This window comes from Henckelia pumila, chromosome 2 (genome assembly GCF_033568475.1).
Source record: "Henckelia pumila isolate YLH828 chromosome 2, ASM3356847v2, whole genome shotgun sequence".
In the NCBI taxonomy this organism is placed as follows: domain Eukaryota; kingdom Viridiplantae; phylum Streptophyta; class Magnoliopsida; order Lamiales; family Gesneriaceae; genus Henckelia; species Henckelia pumila.
The window spans coordinates 3,290,291-3,311,595 of NC_133121.1; the positions used below are offsets into that span (position 1 = coordinate 3,290,291).

General features: G+C 36.9%; 6 protein-coding genes and 1 non-coding gene across 9 annotated transcripts; 4 read left to right on the forward strand and 3 right to left on the reverse strand.

Annotated features, from left to right (window-relative positions):
- Positions 1-303: 303 nt before the first annotated feature.
- On the forward strand, positions 304-3,876 carry LOC140881090 (uncharacterized). Of its 2 annotated transcripts, none has more exons than XM_073286111.1 (4): positions 304-428; positions 1,689-1,897; positions 2,302-2,394; positions 2,899-3,871. In XM_073286111.1, exons 2-4 carry the CDS (start codon positions 1,764-1,766, stop codon positions 3,419-3,421), a joined length of 750 nt encoding a protein of 249 aa, XP_073142212.1. In that variant the 5' UTR covers positions 304-428; positions 1,689-1,763; the 3' UTR covers positions 3,422-3,871. The 2 variants fall into 2 exon arrangements, with proteins under 2 accessions (XP_073142212.1, XP_073142211.1); XM_073286110.1 differs by having other exon boundaries at positions 315-428; positions 1,599-1,897; positions 2,899-3,876.
- Positions 3,877-4,307: 431 nt separating this feature from the next.
- TRNAE-CUC (transfer RNA glutamic acid (anticodon CUC)) lies at positions 4,308-4,380 on the forward strand. The gene has a single exon. It is a non-coding gene; the product is annotated as a tRNA-Glu (tRNA).
- Positions 4,347-5,459, forward strand: LOC140884684 (uncharacterized). Of its 2 annotated transcripts, none has more exons than XM_073291516.1 (2): positions 4,347-4,474; positions 4,629-5,459. In XM_073291516.1, exon 2 carries the CDS (start codon positions 4,724-4,726, stop codon positions 5,351-5,353), a length of 630 nt encoding a protein of 209 aa, XP_073147617.1. In that variant the 5' UTR covers positions 4,347-4,474; positions 4,629-4,723; the 3' UTR covers positions 5,354-5,459. The 2 variants fall into 2 exon arrangements, with proteins under 2 accessions (XP_073147617.1, XP_073147618.1); XM_073291517.1 differs by having other exon boundaries at positions 4,353-4,474; positions 4,641-5,459.
- A 1,974-nt stretch (positions 5,460-7,433) lies between these two features.
- On the forward strand, positions 7,434-9,501 carry LOC140879857 (fructose-bisphosphate aldolase 1, chloroplastic-like). Its single transcript, XM_073283795.1, has 6 exons — positions 7,434-7,749; positions 7,883-8,152; positions 8,321-8,430; positions 8,556-8,646; positions 8,781-9,050; positions 9,143-9,501. Exons 1-6 carry the CDS (start codon positions 7,567-7,569, stop codon positions 9,419-9,421), a joined length of 1,203 nt encoding a protein of 400 aa, XP_073139896.1. The 5' UTR covers positions 7,434-7,566; the 3' UTR covers positions 9,422-9,501.
- A 1,003-nt stretch (positions 9,502-10,504) lies between these two features.
- LOC140882279 (uncharacterized) lies at positions 10,505-13,911 on the reverse strand. The gene is made up of 10 exons (XM_073288190.1): positions 13,792-13,911; positions 13,609-13,660; positions 12,756-12,833; positions 12,424-12,448; positions 12,300-12,332; positions 12,050-12,171; positions 11,841-11,971; positions 11,520-11,740; positions 10,954-11,207; positions 10,505-10,766 (listed from the first exon to the last, which is right to left on the reverse strand). Exons 2-10 carry the CDS (start codon positions 13,609-13,611, stop codon positions 10,659-10,661), a joined length of 975 nt encoding a protein of 324 aa, XP_073144291.1. The 5' UTR covers positions 13,612-13,660; positions 13,792-13,911; the 3' UTR covers positions 10,505-10,658.
- An 896-nt stretch (positions 13,912-14,807) lies between these two features.
- Positions 14,808-16,991, reverse strand: LOC140882757 (V-type proton ATPase 16 kDa proteolipid subunit). The gene is made up of 3 exons (XM_073288942.1): positions 16,760-16,991; positions 15,968-16,253; positions 14,808-15,202 (listed from the first exon to the last, which is right to left on the reverse strand). The coding sequence occupies exons 1-3, from the start codon at positions 16,836-16,838 to the stop codon at positions 15,070-15,072; spliced, it is 498 nt and encodes a 165-aa protein (XP_073145043.1). The 5' UTR covers positions 16,839-16,991; the 3' UTR covers positions 14,808-15,069.
- A 906-nt stretch (positions 16,992-17,897) lies between these two features.
- On the reverse strand, positions 17,898-19,434 carry LOC140883735 (uncharacterized). The gene is made up of 2 exons (XM_073290316.1): positions 19,148-19,434; positions 17,898-19,058 (listed from the first exon to the last, which is right to left on the reverse strand). Exons 1-2 carry the CDS (start codon positions 19,320-19,322, stop codon positions 18,187-18,189), a joined length of 1,047 nt encoding a protein of 348 aa, XP_073146417.1. The 5' UTR covers positions 19,323-19,434; the 3' UTR covers positions 17,898-18,186.
- Positions 19,435-21,305: the final 1,871 nt, after the last annotated feature.

A 21,305-nucleotide genomic window follows, 5' to 3' on the forward strand; every position in this document is an offset into this window, starting at 1 on the left:
TTAGAATTTTTATCATTACTTTTAATTTTATTTTATGTATTATCAGTTTTCATATATAAATACTAGAATTTTCATTTAGATCATGAATAATAATAAAATTTATCGCCTGTCAAAAAAAAAAAATATTATCGGAAAATTCTAAGGGGCTGGGCTTCGAACCTCGGCCCCATGTGTAAATAAAAGAGGGACCATTCAATTATAAAGCCCAATTAACAAATTTTTAGAGGCTAATTTAAATATAATAATAAAATATAAAATATTTTTCGATTAAAAGGCGCACGCGGTGGTGTTGACCTACGACTGTGTATTGTAGCTGCTAATTTTGTGTGTATCTTCTCTTCAGCCTCTGTGTCTGTGACTGCTCCGTGCGTGACATTTCTCAGCTTCCTTTGCAAATTGTGGCGTTTCTCCGGCGTAGGTCACCTCAGGTTCATCTCTCTCTCTCTCCATCTCGTTTACTTTGTTTCCATCTATTGCGAAGCTTCAATGGCTTGTTACTGATGCAAATCAACGAATTTGTTTAATGTACGGTTTTTGTGTATTTTCCTGCTATAATTGATGTTTTGTTATTCTTATTAGTGGTCATTTTTGTTGTTGATTCGAGTAACTCTCGTTTGCATTGATTATATGTCAAGGTTGTATTTAGGATTTCAAAATTTTCCGAGCGAATAATTTGACTCGAGCTATAGTCAAGGTTGCAGATCTGTGTTTGATGTTAAAGTTGTTGTTCCTTGGTGTTTTCATCAGATGCGTAAATTTATGTCCACAAGCACGACTACACAATGTAGATTTGGGTGTCATGTATCCCTTTTCTTTAATTTTATATGTATCCTATAATTAAACAATAACTGATTGTTCGCCTCCAGTTATTGGCTGAAAACTTGTCCAAAATTGAAATTGTAAAAGGAAGATTCATATTTAAGAATAATGTAATTTCGTAATGAACTGTAAATTGTTTTAATTTTAGAAATTTATGATGGCTAATTAATGCGTATTGTGGAAGTCTTTGGCAGTTTGGCTGTGTTCTGTCATAACTTGCGGAAAGTCTATTAACACATTACTATGGTTAATGCCTTGACGGCTGAAATAAAACATTAATATGGCCGGTTTAGTTCATAGAGAGAACTCTCACCCTGGTTTGGAATATTCGAAGGACTGATGACTCTCCAGTACCCAGAATATTATTTCTTGCAAAATTAATTCCTCTGCATGATACCGGATAAGTGTTGCCGAAATCCAAATATATGAAGATGAAATGGTTTATGTCATGACTCGTCCGATTTTGCATGTCTATCACTTGTGGGGCAATTTATGCATTTGTTCAACTTGCTGTTTGTAAAGAAATAGTTGTAAATATGAAATTTTGTCGCCACAGCCTGTGAGCCAGCTGAAACACTCTACTATGTAGTTGGCATGTTTTAAAATGATTTACTATCGGTGGTTAGATATCATATGCTTGTTGTGAGAGGTGCTTGTACCGTGACACTAAGGATGTGGTTCTCTCAGTGTGTTTTTGAGTTCAAGAATTTGACAGTAGCTAATTTCCTTTTCCATGCATGATGTACGGTGGTATTGTTTGTTGAAAATTGCAATGACAGTGTTGGAATCTGGTGTTTACAAAAGGAAGGATGAGTGAAAATTTCCAGGAATGATTGATATGGACTTGGATGTGTGGTTGTGGTGGACAGGGAAGAGGGAGCAACTGTGGTGTTGGGGATATTGTTACGCGTAGAAGTTGGTTGTTGATTGGGATATTTAAGAAAATGAGCTTAGACAGGAGCCGTAGCAGTAGCAGGAGCAGAAGCAGAAGTAGGAGTCCAATGGATCGTAAGATCCGTACTCAGCGCTATTCTAATCGTGATGCACCGTATAGGCGGGAGTCGAGGAGGGGCTTCAGGTTATTTGGTCTTGATCCATTCATTTTTTTCACAGCTATTATTTTCATTATTGTGTGTGTTGCATTGAAGAGGGGGCAATTGAAGCGAGGGATCAATATGAATGGAAACTATATCTTTTGCTGTACCTGGCTACTTTCTACGTGTCTTGGGTCTTGACTGAATCTACCTCACACTTGATTTTATAAATTCGAAGAATATCTGATTCCTTTTGCTCTCTCCTCTCAAATCTCAATACTTCACTCAAATCCAAAGTAGATTGTATAAAAATACACGATGGAGGGTTCAAAGAAAAGGATTGAAAAGTTATTTTTTGTCTGTTAGTTGCTTGGTTTTTTATATGCTTTGGATCATCATGGCCTAGTCTTACTCTTCCCCCTCTATTTTATGTGCCGCTCAATTGCAGTGAGAATAGCATGTGCAACAACTGCAGGAGGCCGGGCCACTTTGCCAGAGAATGCCCCAATGCAGCTCAATGCTACAATTGTGGTCTTCCTGGGTAAGTTTTTGTACGAGCATAGTGGGTTGCTTACATTTAATCGTGTTATAACTGCTGGTATCTCTACTCTACTGTTTTTTATTTCTTATTCTGTTTATTTTATCGTTTTTCTGCAAGGGCTGTTGGGTGAACTAACATTAATCCTGGTGCGCGGAATTTGTTGCTTGGAGTTAATGTTTGAACTGGCTCACTTAGTTAGAAACTATGCTCAATTTATTGCGACATACATCACAAAAATACATAGGTTTATCAACTGTTCTTTGGTCGATCGAAAGTCAATGGTGGAATGTAGATTGACTGAATTCAATGTTGGCAAATACTATCACGTTATCCTATGTCCCAAGAGGGAAAGATATTCATCACGAGCGTAATCATTTTGTATAGTTGCAACTGCAAAAAATATATTGCAATGGTCTTCGTCCATCTTCTTTGAATATATTTCCGTACCATGTATTATCCCCGCCTGAAGTTTGATTCTTACTGGGCTTAAAAAATTTGAATCAGGCATATTGCATCAGAATGCAACTCAAGATCTCTTTGTTGGAACTGTCGTGAACCTGGCCACATGGCGGGAAACTGTCCAAATGAGGGCATCTGCCACACCTGTGGAAAGGCAGGCCATCGTGCTAGGGACTGCACAGCACCACCTGGTGATCTGAGGCTGTGCAACAACTGCTACAAGCAAGGCCACATGGCAGCCGACTGTACCAACGACAGGGCTTGCAAGAATTGCAGAAAATCGGGCCATATTGCACGTGACTGTCAAAATGATCCCCTCTGCAACACATGCAATGTATCTGGGCACATCGCTAGAGATTGCCCGAAAGGCAGTACAATTGAAGAAAGGGTGTTTGGAGCTCGTGGAGGTGGCTTTCGTGACATTGTGTGTAGGACTTGCCACCAGGTGGGGCATATGAGTCGGGATTGCCTTAACATGACTATATGTCACAACTGTGGAGGAAGAGGGCACGTGGCGTTCGAGTGCCCTTCTGGTAGGTTCATGGACAGGTATCCCCGAAGGTACTAGAAGAAGAAGTTTGTGGCTTATGTATCAAGGGTTCGTTCGACCTTATCCCATGGGTTTTACGGGAAAGTTTATGCTACCCCAAGGGCAGTGCCATTGGGGTGGCGTGTCAATTCGTGGAGCCCACTAATTTTAACCAATCATACTCTACCACGTCACCCAAGGGCAGTATAGACTTTCCCGGGTTTTACCCATGGGGTAGGTGGCAGCATGTGAGTGGTCCCCCACATGAATTGGCCAATCACATGCCTACACGTACCCCATGGGTTTTAACCCATGGGGTAGGACCGAACAATCCATGTATCAAGTTCAAGTATGCAATTTTCTTTGTTTCGTACTGATAAAACCCATGGGGTAGGACCGAACAATCCATGTATCAAGTTCAAGTATGCAATTTTCTTTGTTTCGTACTGAGCTGAGATTGATGTTTGCACTCCTTGGTACTTTCGTGGTTGGACATCTTTATTTTTGTGTCTTTTTTGGAACTATTTGTTCTCTGAGACTTATTTATGTCTAATGAAATTTGTACTCATGCTATTCGTACTCTATTTTCTTGCGGTATGGCATGGGCCACGCATGTGATCCGTAAAAGAATTAGATTTTTTTTTAAAAAAAATTTCATTATAGCTATCAAAATTTAAATGATAGAAGATAAAAAGATATTAACTAAAGAGATGTATAAAGTATAAAATTGAGTAGATAAAATATATTTTCGATATTATGAAAAGCTTCATCAATCTATCAAAATTAATTAGTATCAAATACTTATCATTAATAACAATTATGTTATATATAAAGGCAATGCTCATTGCACGGTTGCACTTGTTTTCACAAGTATATTTCACTATGTTTTGTTAATAATTTAACATTCCTACTTCCTTTTCAAAGTTCCGTTGTAGTCTAGTTGGTCAGGATATTCGGCTCTCACCCGAAAGACCCGGGTTCAAGTCCCGGCAACGGAAATTACATTTTCGCATTTCCTTTTTGAAAAATTTAATGTGCGAAGTTTGGTTATACAAATTCGTTTAAAACCCTAATTTTGTAGATCTCCAAAAGGTATTGGCTTCTCTTCGTGATTCTCCTATGATTCTTATTTACTGACGTTTTTTTTTTAAATCGCTTTCAAATCTTCAGTATGTGCTTTTCCCTAACGTTGCTGAAATTATAACTTGTTTAATTGAAAAAACAATTCTCCATTTTTAATAATCAGAAATTTTACAAGGAATTGAAGCAGAATTGAGTGATTAGAGTTTCGATTTTCGAGGATCGAACCGCTTTCCGCTATAAACGACAGCATTTTCGGGAATGGCGGATGATGAGATGCCGGTGAGGTTGATGAATTTCGTCTCGGAAGAGCAGTTGCAAGAAACTCGGAGAACTCGGGGTGCTCGAGTGGAAGATGGTACTGCGCAGAGAGACAGGTCCCTTTACGAGATTTTGCAGGAAAACAAGGATAAGAAGGATGCCGAATTCAACGAACGATTCAAGCACAGGCCACCTAAAGCTTTGGATGAAGATGAGACCGAGTTCCTGGATAAACTGGAAATGTCGAGAAAAGAATACGAACAACAGCTTGCAGATGAAGAAAGGCTGCAGCTGGAGAGTTTTCAGGCAGCCGTAGCAGCACAGTCTGATGTTGTACATGAGATAAAGGAGGCACCTTCGGTTCCCAAGGTCCTCGAAAAGAATTCAGCAGTACTAGGAAGGAGGAATACTGCAGCTCGTCCGCTGGGAATGCTAATTAAAGTGACTCGACAAACTAAGAAAGCAAAAATGGACTTTGCTGATGCAGTAGAATCTTCAACCGTGGTAAGATCATTTGATAATGATGCGAAAGATGCGGCGAGAAATCAGGATTGTGGTATTGATGAATCTAGGCTTGTATCTAGTAGCAGTGGTTTGGTGTCTTATAGTAGTGATGAAAGTGAAGATTGATTCCAAAAATTACATTTGCTTCACAAAAAATTGTTCTGTTTTCTTTTATATATATTGAAAAAGAACCTTTTTTTTTGAGGATTTTTGATGGGTTATGGGAGGAAGGGCTTTATTGATTGCTAATTAAAAAGCTGTGAGATCGGGCATATGTTGAAATTTTCAATCTTTCACATGGTTTTTACCTTGAGAACGCTGTGCTTTTACATTGAGAAGTTTATTTTGTGTCCGGAGATATCGTCACTGTAATCACTTGCGATTTCGTGTTTTATCGTGTATTGATGTGCATAATGGTTGTGTTGATCCCCCATATACATATGTTTGAACTTTGAAGTGGTGATCCAACCACTTGCCAATCAGATACTTGATCAAGTTTTTAAATGAAGTCGGATTTTATCTTTATCGATATAGAAAGGTTTTATGCATGCCCTGATGTTTAAATTGAAATCTGGAAACTCTGCTGTATGTTGCTAGTATTTGCGGTAGAGACACCGAACAACTTTATGGAAGGCTGAAGGCTGTATCATGGTGTTTATATTCTGTAGAAATTGCCCTATAAACACGCTTCCATTGGAATATGTAACCAGAGATGATTATTGACTAACCAAATGCCGCGAAATATAATTGTCTTAAGAAGCAACTCGACTGTGCTGCTCATGACAAAATGGGTTCTGTAAAGGGTCAAAATACCGATCACTTATGGTCATGACATAACTTGGAAGATGAATATATTTTAGAGACCGTCGTCGTTCTAGAAACATTTAAACCGAAGCAATGAATCGGTATTTTTGAGAAATGGAATTTCGGCATCTCACCTTTGGAGAATGACCTTTTATATAACATCTGGGTAAGGCCATTGCAGGTGTTTCAAGGCATCGAAAGTCTTGAACAATGATCCATTTGTTTCATATTCGCTGAGTAACTGTTGATGTTTTCCTCAGGTTTCAATGTTTAATTTCGATTTGCAAGCCAAGCAGTGCATTCCCAAGAGCTGCACATACTTTGTGCAAAGAAGAAAAACCAAGGTTAACTATGTTGTATACATACCATTTGGCTGGCTAATTTTTGTGTGTGTGTGTGTTTTTTTTTTTTTTTTTTTTTTTTTTTTTTTTTTCTGGTTAGTGAGGGAGAACCCTAACAATAGTTGATATTTGGCAAAACTCTTATAGCTGATATTTTACCACGAATGTTGGCCCCCATAGTTGTAATCCTTAAAAGTTGATTAGCTTTAATTATCAAAGCTGACCCATCGTCTTGTATGGTGCACGCTGTAGTACCAAATCCTGGCAATAAACTATGACCGTTGAAACAGAAACATTAATCAGAAATTACTATAGCCTCACATTTACATGCCCAATAGAATCTTTCAAACAGCTCCATTTTTGGAAGAACGTGAAGTCTTGAAAATATCAAGGTTTTTTTATTTGTGATTCTCATTTGTTTGCCAATTTTTTTGTTCATACTTGAATATCAGCCTGCACTCTTCGCCACCGCAATTGTTTCTTGAATGTTGTGAGGTCTGATATAATTTGTTACCATCTTTTAGTTTGAAAACGGAGCTTTATTTGTGGGATTTGACGGAAATATTAGAAATTAACTTTGAAATACACCGGGGACTTTTTTTTTTTTTTTCGCCCCCAAATCACAAATTGTCATGAAATTATGAACAAATGGGATTTCGGCCTTCGGGATAGAACAAAGACTGATGTCATAACTTTGATGTTCTTCCACGGAAAAATAATGATATCACTCAGTTTCTAAATTTCATTCAGAATTTTTAAACATCCCAAATTAAGTTGCTGCTGCTGCTGCTGCTGAACTAGTTTTTTTTTTAAGTTGAATAAATGATTGTGAGACAAATGAATAAAAATGGAGCGAATATTAGACAAGACTATATGAGTGGAGTACGTACTGTGTATGGTTCAGTCTATTTTAGCAACCAAATTATCACATCCACTTGGCAAGCCACGATTGGTCTAATCATGACAGCCGCAAATGTGACATCTTTTGTCACAACACTAGACACAATTATAAATTCAGCCATGCATGAAGAAGGTTGATGTGTGGCAAAGAGAGTGTTAGTGGGGGGATAAGATTTTTGAACAATCCTTGGCCTTTGCTTCTATAATTTCACTTCATAGCATCAAATTTCTTGAACCTCCCACCCCCCCCCAAAAAAAAAAGAAAGGAGAAGGGAAAGAAAATCATTGATTCCAATGGCCTCAGCCTCATTCCTCAAGTCTTCTACTGTTCTTGACAAGTCTGAGTTCTTTAAAGGCCACACCCTCCTCCGCCACCCATCCACCTCTGCTGCCACCATCCGCTGCCACCCCAAGGCGGCACCATCTCCGCTCACCGTCCGCGCAACCGCCTACGCCGATGAGCTCGTCAAGACTGCGGTAAATGGCTGACTTCATCGTTTGATTTGGTTCAGTTCTTGCACAATGCTTTAAAGAACTGCCTTTTGTTGAGGAATTAGTGTTTAGTTGATTGAGAGTCTTGACTTTTATGGTAAAAATGTGTTGGGTGTAGAAAACTGTTGCATCGCTGGGGCGTGGTATTCTTGCCATGGATGAATCGAACGCCACTTGCGGGAAGCGTCTAGCATCCATCGGGCTGGAGAACACCGAGGCGAACCGTCAGGCTTATCGCACGCTTCTCGTGACCGCGCCTGGACTCGGCCAGTACATCTCTGGCGCGATCTTGTTTGAGGAGACTCTCTACCAATCCACCATTGATGGCAAGAAAATAGTTGATGTTCTTGTTGAGCAGAATATCGTCCCTGGCATTAAAGTCGATAAGGTAATCAATAACATCCCGTCCCGTTTCTAGTTTAGCCCAGCTGATCATATGGTTAGCGGGATGGATCCAAGAATTTAGTCGATGTTGTGACTATGCTGCTCTGTGGGGCAAAGAGATTTGAATTATTCGTGAATGCTTATATGATATAATGGGATTTGATCTATGCAGGGTTTGGTTCCCCTTGCTGGTTCAAATGACGAGTCATGGTGCCAAGGTCTCGATGGCCTCGCCTCTCGCTCCGCTGCTTACTACCAGCAAGGTGCTCGTTTCGCCAAATGGTAAGGATATTTATTGGTACTTTTGCACTACATTGAAAATATATGTAATGCTAACCGGTAGAGACCTTGATAAAAGCATTATGTCCTTGATTCTAACCAAATTTCTTGATTCCGGCCTTGCTTAGGCGTACTGTTGTGAGCATTCCCAATGGTCCATCTGCGTTGGCAGTGAAGGAGGCGGCCTGGGGCCTAGCCCGTTATGCCGCCATTTCTCAGGTACTTAATTACTATAGTCCCTTCTGATTTCAACTGTATGATATCATGCAAATCATAAAATTTCAAACTTTTAACATCCAACTGTTTGATTAACTCCACTCCACATGATTTGGCTTATTTTCATGATGATTCAGGAGGCTGGATTGGTCCCGATTGTGGAGCCAGAGATCTTGCTAGATGGCGAGCATGGGATTGACAGGACTTATGAGGTAGCTTTGAAGGTGTGGGCTGAGGTGTTCTTCTACTTAGCCGAAAACAATGTGTTGTTTGAGGGTATTCTCCTCAAACCAAGCATGGTCACTCCTGGTGCCGAGTGCAAGAATAGGGCGACGCCCGAACAGGTTGCCTCGTACACACTCAGCCTCCTCCGCAAGCGAATCCCCCCAGCCGTTCCTGGAATCATGGCAAGTATTTCCTATTCTACGTCATATACGTGTGTTATGTACACGAGTCGAGTTTGAGTTTTGAGGCCACATTTTAATCTTTTGATGAGCAGTTCTTGTCTGGTGGGCAATCTGAGGTGGAAGCAACCTTGAACTTGAATGCCATGAACCAAGCCCCGAACCCGTGGCACGTGTCGTTTTCCTACGCCAGAGCTCTTCAAAACACATGCCTGAAGACGTGGGGAGGACTCCCGGAGAACGTGAGGGCGGCTCAGGGCGCTTTGCTCATCAGGGCGAAGGCTAACTCCTTGGCTCAACTCGGTAAGTACTCCGCGGAGGGAGAGTCGGAGGAAGCCAAGACAGGAATGTTTGTGAAAGGCTACAGCTACTAATAAGCATGTTTCACTACCAAAAAATATTGGTCCGCTTTGTGACGAATTTATGAATGAAAGGAAAAATGATGCGCTATTCATCGTTGATTTATGTAGTTGGTTTTGTTCATTGTTTTTTCACTTTTTAAACACTCGATAAACTTAATTGGCACTGATGTGTGAGCAGAAATGAAACAGCTAGTTTGTGTGCGCGTGTACAACAAAAGAAGCACGATAAATTATGACACCAATATTAATTAGTCTACGTCCCTTGACTTCAATAATATAGTAAAGTATATGATGACAAATATTAGTTACACTTGCGACCATAACTTCAATGGGCATCTGATTCATTTGCAGAAGTCTTCGAGGTCAACTCCTTTAAATAAGACATAATTATATATGAATATATAATCCTCAAGCATGAAATTAAGATCGTTAAAAATAAGAAGAATACATTGATTTACATCATATTTAGGTAGTAATTTACTTCTAGAAAGCACTTTGTATTTTTCCTTGACAACTAATCCCAAACACTATCTTAATAGTCTGATTTTTATAAGTTTTTAAATCTTTAATTTTCACATGAAATAATTAATTTTGGAAGATAATGCCCTGTCTGGCCATAAGGTGATATGAACATTGAACACCACTATTATAAGAAAAGTAAGGCTTAACAAAATATCGGGTAATACGAAATAACCTATTGAACCGATTTAATTCGGATATTCTATTTTAAAATGTGAAAATTTCAGTTAAAATGTTAAATCGGTTAATTTGCTTTGTTTTAGGTTTTGTAGTTTTGTTATTCATCATTGGACTTGGACGGTAAAGTGTTTTTCGGTTATTCCTAAACTTGGCCAGTACCAGAAGTCCAGAACCCAAACCCGATAATAAACAATTACAATCTTGTAAAGAATTAAAGTTTATTTTAAAAATAATTCGATTAATTATGTTCAATTTCGATTTTTCGTAAAAAAAATCAGTTAAAGATAACAATAATATTCACTCTTAAATCCACCCGTGAGCCTTGGGGAACTGCTCTAAAGATAACTTAAAATTTCCCCAGAATAATAATTAATACTAATAAAATCACAACAACAATAATGAAATTCAATGTTTCATAATTATAACTTGATTTTAATTTAATATTGGATCAAGACCCGTTGTTCCACACGTTAAATGAAGCATGCTTACGTACATAGTTCATGTATTCGAGGAGAGAGAGAAAGCAATTGGGTTTGAATTAAATATACAATCAACCCTTCAAAGAGTATTTCTTCCCTGAGAAGGCCTGGAATTTGGGATCTTCTTTCTTTGGATCTTCTTTCTTTGGAGGCTCTTGCTTGGTGTCTTTTGAACCGTCCTGTGATATAGGTAAACAGATATCAGATCCAGAACATCTGACATCTTATAATTGAGAGAGAAAGTCGGAAAAATATGAACGGCTTGACATTCTTTTGTGATGGAACGTATCTGTGTCATATCTTGATCATGGAATCTGAATATTTTTCGGTTTTCCCACTTAGGAGTTAGGCGCAGGAAAACGATACCTTTGATGATTCCTTAGTACGGTTTGCATTTGAACCAAAGACGAGCTTCCCCTGAGACTGGCGATTGGCGCTCTGTGAACTGGAACTGGATGCAGAAGCTTGTCCGCCATCATTGGAAACATTTGGTTTCTTGAAACTGGGTGCAGATGAAGAGGCTGGTGGAGGCTGGGTTTTCAGGGATTTTCCATCCAGTCGTCTCCCAGTACCAGTAAATGGATTGAAGTTAGGTTCTGTCTCAGCTGCAGGCTCCTGGCCTGAACAAATAAACAGAAAAAGGCAAAAAATGGCCAGATAATGGTTAGCAGCTGACTAGCAGAGGAAGGTTTGTCCAAGAAGGAATCTCTACTTCCTTGAAAGGAGAGTGCAAGAAAGAAATGTATCCATGTTAAATGAAGAGATGAAGTTTGCAGCAGCGTATTTCTTAAAAAAGGGAACCTACAGTGAGGAGTAAGCAACCTCTTGATGAAATATATTCAATTGCCAACGTACTAAAGTGATAAGAATCTGAATATAAGAAATGAAAAATATTTATTCAAAAAGAATGAAGAACGTTGAAAAAAATGTACCTTCTGTTCCTTTGCCTTTTGGAATTGGCAGTGCGGGTCTTTCCGGCTCCTTGTAATCGAGAGGAGGGGCAAAGTCCACTTCACAATCAGTTTCAATAATACTTATGGCATTTGAAGGCTTCGACTCAATTATATCTATGTAATACTTTTTATTGTTATAAGCCACCATGATGCTATCTCCAGTGGTTAAACAAGAAAAATTCCTTAGTGTCGTCTCCAAGCTGCAAGAGAGAATTTAAAAAATAAAGAGAAGCTACAAATCAACCAAACATCTGTGAATCACAGATACAGCAAAAAGTTAATTTTATATTCAACACTCACATAGCTTTAGGATTTGATATATCCAAGAAGTCTTTTGTATGAGGTTGCAATTTGACATATGTACCCTTTGGAAGAGTAACATTTTTTACACGTACAATATCTCCTTCTTGCAACAACAGATTCTCCATCATCTGCACAATCACAAAACATCAAATGGTGTCCCAAAGTCCTAAAAATCATAATACAATGTGCATGCAGATTGCACATACCCAGTAAGGCATATAGATCATGCCTTCTTCTGCAATAAACTCCAAAACTCCGCAATGAGAAAGTCGTTCGGTCGCAGTGTTTCGAAGCTCAAACAACATAGGGTAATCAATTTGAAGTGATGCTGTTAGATAAAGTCAAGATAGATCAAGGCTGAAAATCAGTAACTACCCAAGCCCAAGGAAGAGGTTTATAAACAATATAATGTCACTAAAAGACGATAAGCCACATAAGAAAGTGAAGGAAACTAACCAAGACGATCTAGAGCTGAAGGAGGCATGATTACTGAAACAACAAAAAAAGAGGTTGAATAAGACGTCATCGGTCAAGGAAACATACTATTCTGCCCACAGTTGTAGTATATTAGACTGCTTACCTTTGTCACCATTTTCTATCTGTGCCTGCAAATTAAGAGAGAGGAAAAATCAGAATTAGATCAAAATTGGTTGAAGTATTGAATTCTGTAAAAGTTTTGAGTAAATTACAACAGCAAGAGTAGATGCATCACATGTACCAATAATATATCTCAAACGTTGTAGGACAGGGAAAAAAAATAAAAAGGAAACCCAAACAACGAGTTCCAGTAAAAGAACACATGGAACCCTGAAAAAATTCTTCAAAGGGTATCCATGGGCTATAAGTTACATCTGTGAGCATCATTGCAAAATTAAAGATAAAATCTATTAAAAGTTGTAGAGGCCATCAAACCTTGTCAATAAAAGACGCAGGATAGCACCGATATGTTTGCTCAAATGACATTCCGTGGTATCCATATCCATTAAAAAACTGAAACAAGAAAGCCAAAAATAAATACGAACACGTCTACTTAAGGCTCTGATAGGTCATAACTGCAATACACAAAATAAAGAGTGATGAAAATTCGCAAATATACATCCTCATTGACATTAAAAGTGATGTCCTGCATGCATAAAATATCCACAAGGCCATTCCAAAGCAGCGAAAGCCCGAAACTAGTTTGGCAATGCAGTGTCAAGCCTAAGAATCCATATTACTTTTGAGTTTAGCAAGGGCTTTTATTGTGTTAACCTATCACATTCTCAATAACTCTAGAATCGCTTTGTCCCATATGAGGGACCCCTGATCAAAAAACTGGATGCATCTTAAAAGGCCTTAAAATCTTTTGGGATGCCAAAATTATCATACTCCACTGAAAATCTAGATTATTAGTTCAGCAATATTTTAGGTTTGAATCAGCCACAAGAATTTTGAATTTCCCAGCGGAAATATCAATGACCACTTCACCAATTTACATAATCAACCCAAAATGAAGAAGAATACCAAATGCAGACCACGAACTATAGTCACACTTAAACTCTAACCTCAAAAATACTAGCAGTAGAAATCAAAGTAACAATTTACGATAATCATTATCCCTAAGAATAATATTTCCCAGTAAAGTCAATTGGAGATCTTAGAAGAAAATTTTCAGAGCAAACAAGAGTTTTAATTTACAAGCACAGAAAAGAACAATTCTTTCCAGCATAGCTTCAACACAAAGCCACATAAATTCTTAAAAATCGGAATTCATCTCAAGGCGCACCATATTTGATAAATCCCCAACGAAGGAAACACGCTCTCAACTCTGAATTCACCTGCAGAAAAAAAACAGTCACAAAATCTGATTAATCAACCAATAGAAACGGAAAAAAGAATAAATCAATCAGAAAATAAAGCCGTTCTTTTGCGTGAATCCGCAGCGCGAACTCGAAGGAGAGGAGAGTACTTCGAATAGCAGAACGAACGCAATCGTCAATCTTTCACCAAGATTTCAAGGGTAAGAGAGAAGTCTAGAGCCCAAGTCAGATTGGACGTAATTGAAGGAAACAAACTGGAGAGAAATAATATAGGAGTGGAAAGATCCGATGGTGTCATTCTTGTGCACGAATCTTAATCTATCGGTGGTTGTGATTGGGCTGGGTCTTTCCAATTTCCTCTCTTTTCTAAGCCCATCTTTTGAAGCAGCCCATTAAATTATTATTAATTATTAACAATATTCTAAATAGTAATCATTGCTAATAATTATATTAATAAATATTTTATTACATAAAAATATCTTAACTATTTGCATTATATTTAGGCAAAATTTCAATTTTATTCATGTTTATATTGTTGTGTGACATTTTTAGTACTGTATATTTCATTGAATCAATTATCGTCCTCAAACTATACATTTTGTTTAATCAATTTTAGTCATTTTCATCAAAATCATGTAATTAAATGTATATAATGTCATAACTAAAAGTTATAATTGTGTTGTTAAACACACGTTCATATCTCAAAGATAACCACGTATTTACAAATATTTAACAATATTGGTCATTTAATTACATGATTTTATGATGAAATGACTAAAATTGATCAAAAATACATAGTAACAGACTATAATTGATTCATTGAAAAATACAAGATTAAAATTTTCACACACCAATACATACATAACCAATATTGACATTTTTCCTTATATTTATAGTGTTAACGCCATTTTTGGTAATTATCATAGTATAAATATTTTATAGTTAATATCTTTATCTTTATCTTTAAAATCAAAAAATTTAATTTATCTAAACATCTTGATATCTTATTTTACAGTTCAACAAAACCTGAAATATGGGAAAAACATGAACTGTGAATGCCTTTTTGAAAAATCATTTTTAATCAAAAGAGACATCTTATAAATAAACTATTATAAGATAATTCTAAAAAAGTCGACACTAGAGCATATATTAGAAAAAACCAAAGTTGTCATGATAACTTATACATGAATATAATACTTGAGTGCAGCAGCAGAAATTACATGATTTTTAATACCGTACAAAGCTACAAAAATACACAAAGTTGATAAATCCATCAAATAATAAACGCTCGATGAGCTCCTTTATTCATTAGGAGGAAAAACCCAATATTCTAATACAAAACAGCCACCAAACAAAGAAAGATCCGTGGGATATCTTGGATGAGAGTAAAAATTTCATTCAAAACAAGCCATGATTTGAGTTATCCACTACTCAGCTCTAGACTGGCCGGCCCGAGAAGACAAAATAATGCCAACAATTAGGCCGTAGAGTGCCAGAGCTTCAGCGAAAATAAGAATAAGGATCATCCCCACAAAAAGCTTCGGCTGCTGTGCGTTGGCCCTGAAAAGAAGATTTCATGTTGAGATCCATTTAAAACACATATGCATAAATATACATATAGCTGTTTGAAATCCTCTCCCAGAATGAAAACTGGGGTGGTTGTAGCTGATCACATCACAAGGACATAGAAAGATTTAAGTCATAGCTCAATCGTCGAGAATTTCAAAATCTGAAGCCAAACAAGAACATGTCGCAGCATGACAACACTGGTATGTTTTCACTATCCATCCTCGAATTTTGTTGGTTCTAGTTTTTAACAACTTGGTGTTAGCGGCATTAGGTATTAACGAAGACTAAAGATAGTTTATTGCCTTTTCTTTTTTCCAATTTACCATTTCTTTTTCAACAACTAACAATACAAACTGAAGGCGTGTATTTCAACATCAACTACATCAAATTACAAATCATACGGGCAACCATAAACAAGCACAATTAATTGCTTCATGACTGAGCAAACATAGCAATGACATTTGAAGTTAAAATTTTTTGCTAGATCCTTAAATACTCTCTTGGAATACATACACTATATGTGTTCTTCAAAACTTCATTAAAATTATTCCTAAATTTTAATTCATTGAACCTCTCAAATTGGCTTCTACAGACATGAATAAAACCACCATAATAAACCATGCTGACAACTATATTTAATTCTGAGAGAAACCTGGTGATATCACCTAAGCAACTGAAGAAGTTACAACATCACAAAACAAATCAAACTTGAGCGCTGAAAGATTAGAACTTTCCATGAATTTGATACAAACATACCTAACACCAGCATCTCCAACAATCCCAATAGCCATTCCGGCGGCCAGCCCGGCAAGCCCACAAGAAAGGCCCGAAGAGAGATGAGCATAGCCATCAAACAGGTAATAAGACTTAGCTTTAGGGTTAATACCAGTGCTGATAATCACAGCAATAATCAGACCGTAAATACCCAAAACACCAGCCATAACCACCGGCACAATTGACTTCATCACCAGCTCTGGCCTCATCACCCCCATCGAAGCAACACCAACGCCACTCTTAGCAGTCCCATATGCAGCACCCATACCTGGGGGAAGACAAAAGAAAACAAATAAAAAAATAAGAAAGAAAGAAAGAAATTTTGTAAAGTTATCCAATCCAAAATAAGTGTCCCATGGCTATGGCAGGTCACTCAGTTAATTCAACACGAAATGAGAACAAGCATACGTTTTTATTGGTTCCAGTCAATCTACTCCAACTCAGCTGAATTACTTGTTCCACGACCTAATTTACAAGTTCAAGCGAGCAATCTTATCATGATCTCAAAGACTACACCATAATTTCATACTCCGGTTGGATCCATGATTAATCAACGAACAACAAACAATCTCGTTTTCCTACGGACAGAATATGAATTTCAAATACTTCATCAACAAGGTAAATTCTCATTAACCATGAGTCTACTATAAACCAACAAAATGAAGAAAAAACGGCGTACTCATTGATTTCATCCACAGAACACAAGATCGAGACATATATAAACAAAAATTAAGAAGTAATCATATCAAAGGGGAAAAACCGTAAAATATTTACATGAGAACACAAGGGCTGCAGCGGCGCCGAGGAATCCGAAGAAGGGAGCAGTTTCATCGCCGCTGAAGGTTGAAGACATTGTTCCGGATCGAAATTCAAGCTCTAATTCGGAAATTTTTTGCTGGATCTGATTCTAGAGATCGATTTCAATTTTTCTTCTCTGTGCGTGGATTCGGCTAGTAGGAGAGAGGCTTAATCATTCACGAGCAATCGGAAAAGACAGAGACAGCCTTTTTTTTTTTTTTTTTTTTTCTCCCTAATTAAATTAAATAAAGGGTTTATAAATATATTTTTCTTATTTATTAAATTTTAAAAAAATTTAAATTAACAAAGTCAGCTCTGAAATGTACTGGATTGGGCTTTGGGTGCTTTCGGCCTTTCTTCGAGCCCATTGGGAATAACAAATACTACCATCTATATTATAACTATATTATTTGTCATTTTATGTGTGAAAATAATTTTTTTCATTTGTTGAAAATTTGAAATAATTATGAATTTATTTTAATAAGCTTTAACCCCTTGGTCTTTTCTTATCTAGCTCGATCTAAATCCACTGGTTACAATCATGTCATTCACTTTATTCAAAATGGACATTGTTATGTTAATGGAATTTCTGCCACTCAACCAAACAAATATTGTTCCTATTTTTTTAAAATAAAATAAAACCAAAAAATATTAATATTAGCATGATAACTTATATTATTTAATCATCTTTGTCAAGAATTTTCTTGTTAAATATTATTATAATATGATATATTGAAAGTTTGGACAATGAAGTTCAAGTTCTAAATTCTTCTTTTTAATTCCATGATTGCACGCTAACAAATTTATCAACTTCCAGCTTCCCTTAGAGGTAAATTAATTGTATTGGCCAACAAGAGCAATAATTGATCATGCGAATTAAATCACGAAAAGTATAAGTTGCCCTTTGATTTCTAATTTCATTATTTTCAATTAATCGAATTGATGGCATTTTTGGAATCGTGCTGGTTTTTCACTATAATCTTCTTTTGTCACCAGAAGTAAATGTCACATGCATATACAATAATATGATACGCAAATAAATATTAAAAAAAAATGGTGGAATATTTGGAACGAACACTCAATTGAAATTTTACAAACGTGTGATAAATGATAATTACAACCCAAGAAAACAAATCTTATAAAGAACCATGCACATGCAATGCACGTCAACAACACCAAACCGACAATACAAACACTTTAAAATTAATTCACTTTTCCTCTGTCACTCATATTCTCTCTGTTCCTTTTGCTAGTAAATTTATTTCTAAAACTATAATTTTTTTTAAAATTGAAAAAAAAAAAAAAAAAAAACTCCACTTGACGACATGGAAAACCAATTTCTTGTTCACACCGCATGCATGCAACAAATAAATCAAACACAAACGCTAAACGCATAAAAAAGCTTAAGGATGGTATGGAGGTAGTGGTGGGAAATGGCCGAATTTGGGGTGGTGGAAGTACTTTGGAGGAAATTTGATCTTGGGCAATGGCGGAAGCTTGGGGATCAGTGGTGGGCATGGCTTCTTATATACCGGCGGCTTGTAAACTGGTGGTTTTGGCTTGTATACGGGGACCGGTGGCTTGTAAACTGGAACCGGCGGCTTGTAAACTGGTGGCTTTGGCTTGTAGACCGGAACCGGTGGCTTGTAAACTGGTGGTTTTGGCTTGTAGACGGGGACCGGTGGCTTGTAAACTGGTGGTTTTGGCTTGTAGACGGGGACAGGTGGCTTGTAGACTGGTGGTTTTGGCTTGTAAACTGGTGGTTTTGGTTTATAGACGGGAACCGGCGGTTTGTAGACGGGGACAGGCGGCTTATACACCGGAACCGGTGGCTTGTAGACGGGAGCCGGTGGTTTGTAGAGGGGAACTGGGGGCGGAAGAGGCTTGACGACAGGTGGGTAAAGTGGCTTATGCTTGTAGATGGGCGGAAAGGGAGGGAAAGGCGGCCAAGAAGGGAAGCTGATCTTCTTCCACGGATGCTTGAAGAAAGGCCAAAAGGTTTTGGAAGCACACAATGCAGTGGAGAATTGCAGATTTTGGCTCGGCCCGAAGGTTCGGACACCATTCGTTTGGGATTTCAACAAAATCTTGGTGGATTCGACGCCATTGTGGGCTGCGCAGGGGACGGCGGCGGCGCTGTGGAGCTGCACGTAGCAGTTTTGTTGAGGTTGTTGCGAGAGGGAGATCTTGAATTTTCCATGTTTGTCGAGCTTGGTATCTCCCATTCTTTTTGTTTCCCCACTTTTGAGCTTACAATCAACGCTCGCAATGAGACCTACATATATACATGTACACATACATACATCAACGCTTGTAAATATATATATATATATATGTTAATTTGATGTGGCCAAAATTAATTACCTGAAAATGCTTGACTGCTTTTAATGTTGTACTCCTTGCAATCAGCACACTCTGCTGCCCCGACAACCTCGAACAATGTCTTATCATCGGCATGATCAGCACTGCAAAGCCCCAATAAAGACACCAAGAGAATGCCCCAAAGGGCTGTCTGACAAAGGGAATATTGAACCCTCATGATTATTTTAAAACTTATAATAATTAAATCTTCTGATGATCAAGAAACCCCACCAAAACTACTTGAAAAGGTCGAAAGACAGACAAGAATCAGATCAAGGGCATGCAGTAGCCCGAAGTGAATATTGTTGAGTGATTGCGGGAGTCGAAGCAGTTCGTTATATAGAATGGCACACCGACGGAAAATTAATGTGGGCACATGTGATTGGGCCCCATCGATGGCGACATGCATGCGCAGCTTAGCTAGCTAGCTAGCAATGTGGTCATGAATTTTCCTTTCATTGAATGAACTACAACTGCATCATTTTCTTTTCCATCCGCAAACCTACTCGCTCACTCTCATTAAGAGAGTTGATCGAATACAATGTGTTTGATATTTGATATTTGAATCATGAATTCTACATAATATACAAGATGTTGGTGATCTAGACTCTAGATGGTGATTAATTTGGATTTAGCCGTATTTGTATTTGATCTTGCTAGGCGCTAGCGTTTGCAAGAACTTAGTTTTTCCCACCTTCGTCTACATATACATATATAATTATACCAAAAAAAAATTTCAAATGTCCAACTCGTCTCCGATCACTAAAATCCAGTACCGTGTTTTAATTATGCCAAAAATAAAAAAAAAACAACATGGTCGGGAATGAGGTTGGGAAATATGAAAAGTCTTCATTATACCAAATATTATTTTGTTAATTAGTTAAAAGTATGGAATCACTTAAAAAAAGCTCTTGCACCACCATCTTCCGACCCCAAATTAAATGATATTTTTTTATTACAGTCATTCAAAAATTTGGAGAAATCTAGAATTCGAAGTATATATATATATATATAATTTTGATAACGCACATTGGTGAGCAGGATTTTCATGAGCGATTGGGTTTTAGTGATTTCTGAGGGAAAAAAATGAAACACTAAAACCCACACGAAAATCCTATAACACTAGGGTGCATGCGTAATATCAAAATTGTATATATATCTATATATATAATTAGTTTGTTCATTTTGACAGATATTAAATTTGAATATGCTTCGAGCATTAAATTAGTACTGTGATTATACTTCAGTGTCTCAACCGTTAATTAAGGATTAAGAAGCATGTGCTTTCATTAATTTGCGGAGCTGGAATATATATATATATATAATAAGAAAATTTAATCTTAATCTTTAATCTTTATGATGGTATGCATATGCGCCACTAAATCGTATAATTAATTTGGTCCTGTGCATGCATGGCATAATTTTCAATCGTTTAATTTTTCTATAAAAATCTTATAAAATAAATGTATTTCTGCATAGTTGTTTTATTTGAACTGTAAAGTAAATATATATTATATATTAGAATACTTTCTTTTTTTTTTTTTGCTGTTTGAGTTCCTAAATCATTAATAAAATTTATGTTTTTTTTTTCTCATGTTGATATATATGCTTCTTTTCTATCATGTGATTGATATAATAATTTGGGTAGGCCTTTCTCTAAGGAGGCCTCCTATATTTGTGAAGCCTATTTTATTAAAGTATATTAGTTTTTTCTTTTCTTTTCTTTTCTTTTGGAATACCTCGAATTAATGAGGTCTCGCTATACATGTCTCTTGCACATAAATAGTGTGATAGGTTTCTAGGTCCCAATTGTTCTACTTATCACTATATGTTATAATTAAGTATATGTAAATTACTTAGGGAAAAGATTTTTTGCCATTATAATCAGAATTTTGATTGGACCTAATTGGGTTTCAAGCGGGTCACTTGTATTTATCTCGCATACAAAAGTACCGTTTGGTTTGGGTGATAGAATAAATAGTACCTGGATAAGTAATGTAATGTAATAAAAAATAAATAAAAAATGTTAGTTAATATAATATTTGATTTGACTGATAGATTATGGTTTTTTTGATTTGATTAATTAAATTTTATATAAAAATGATAAATTACCCTTTTGTCTTTTTAATAATAAATAAAATATGAATAATATTATTTATAA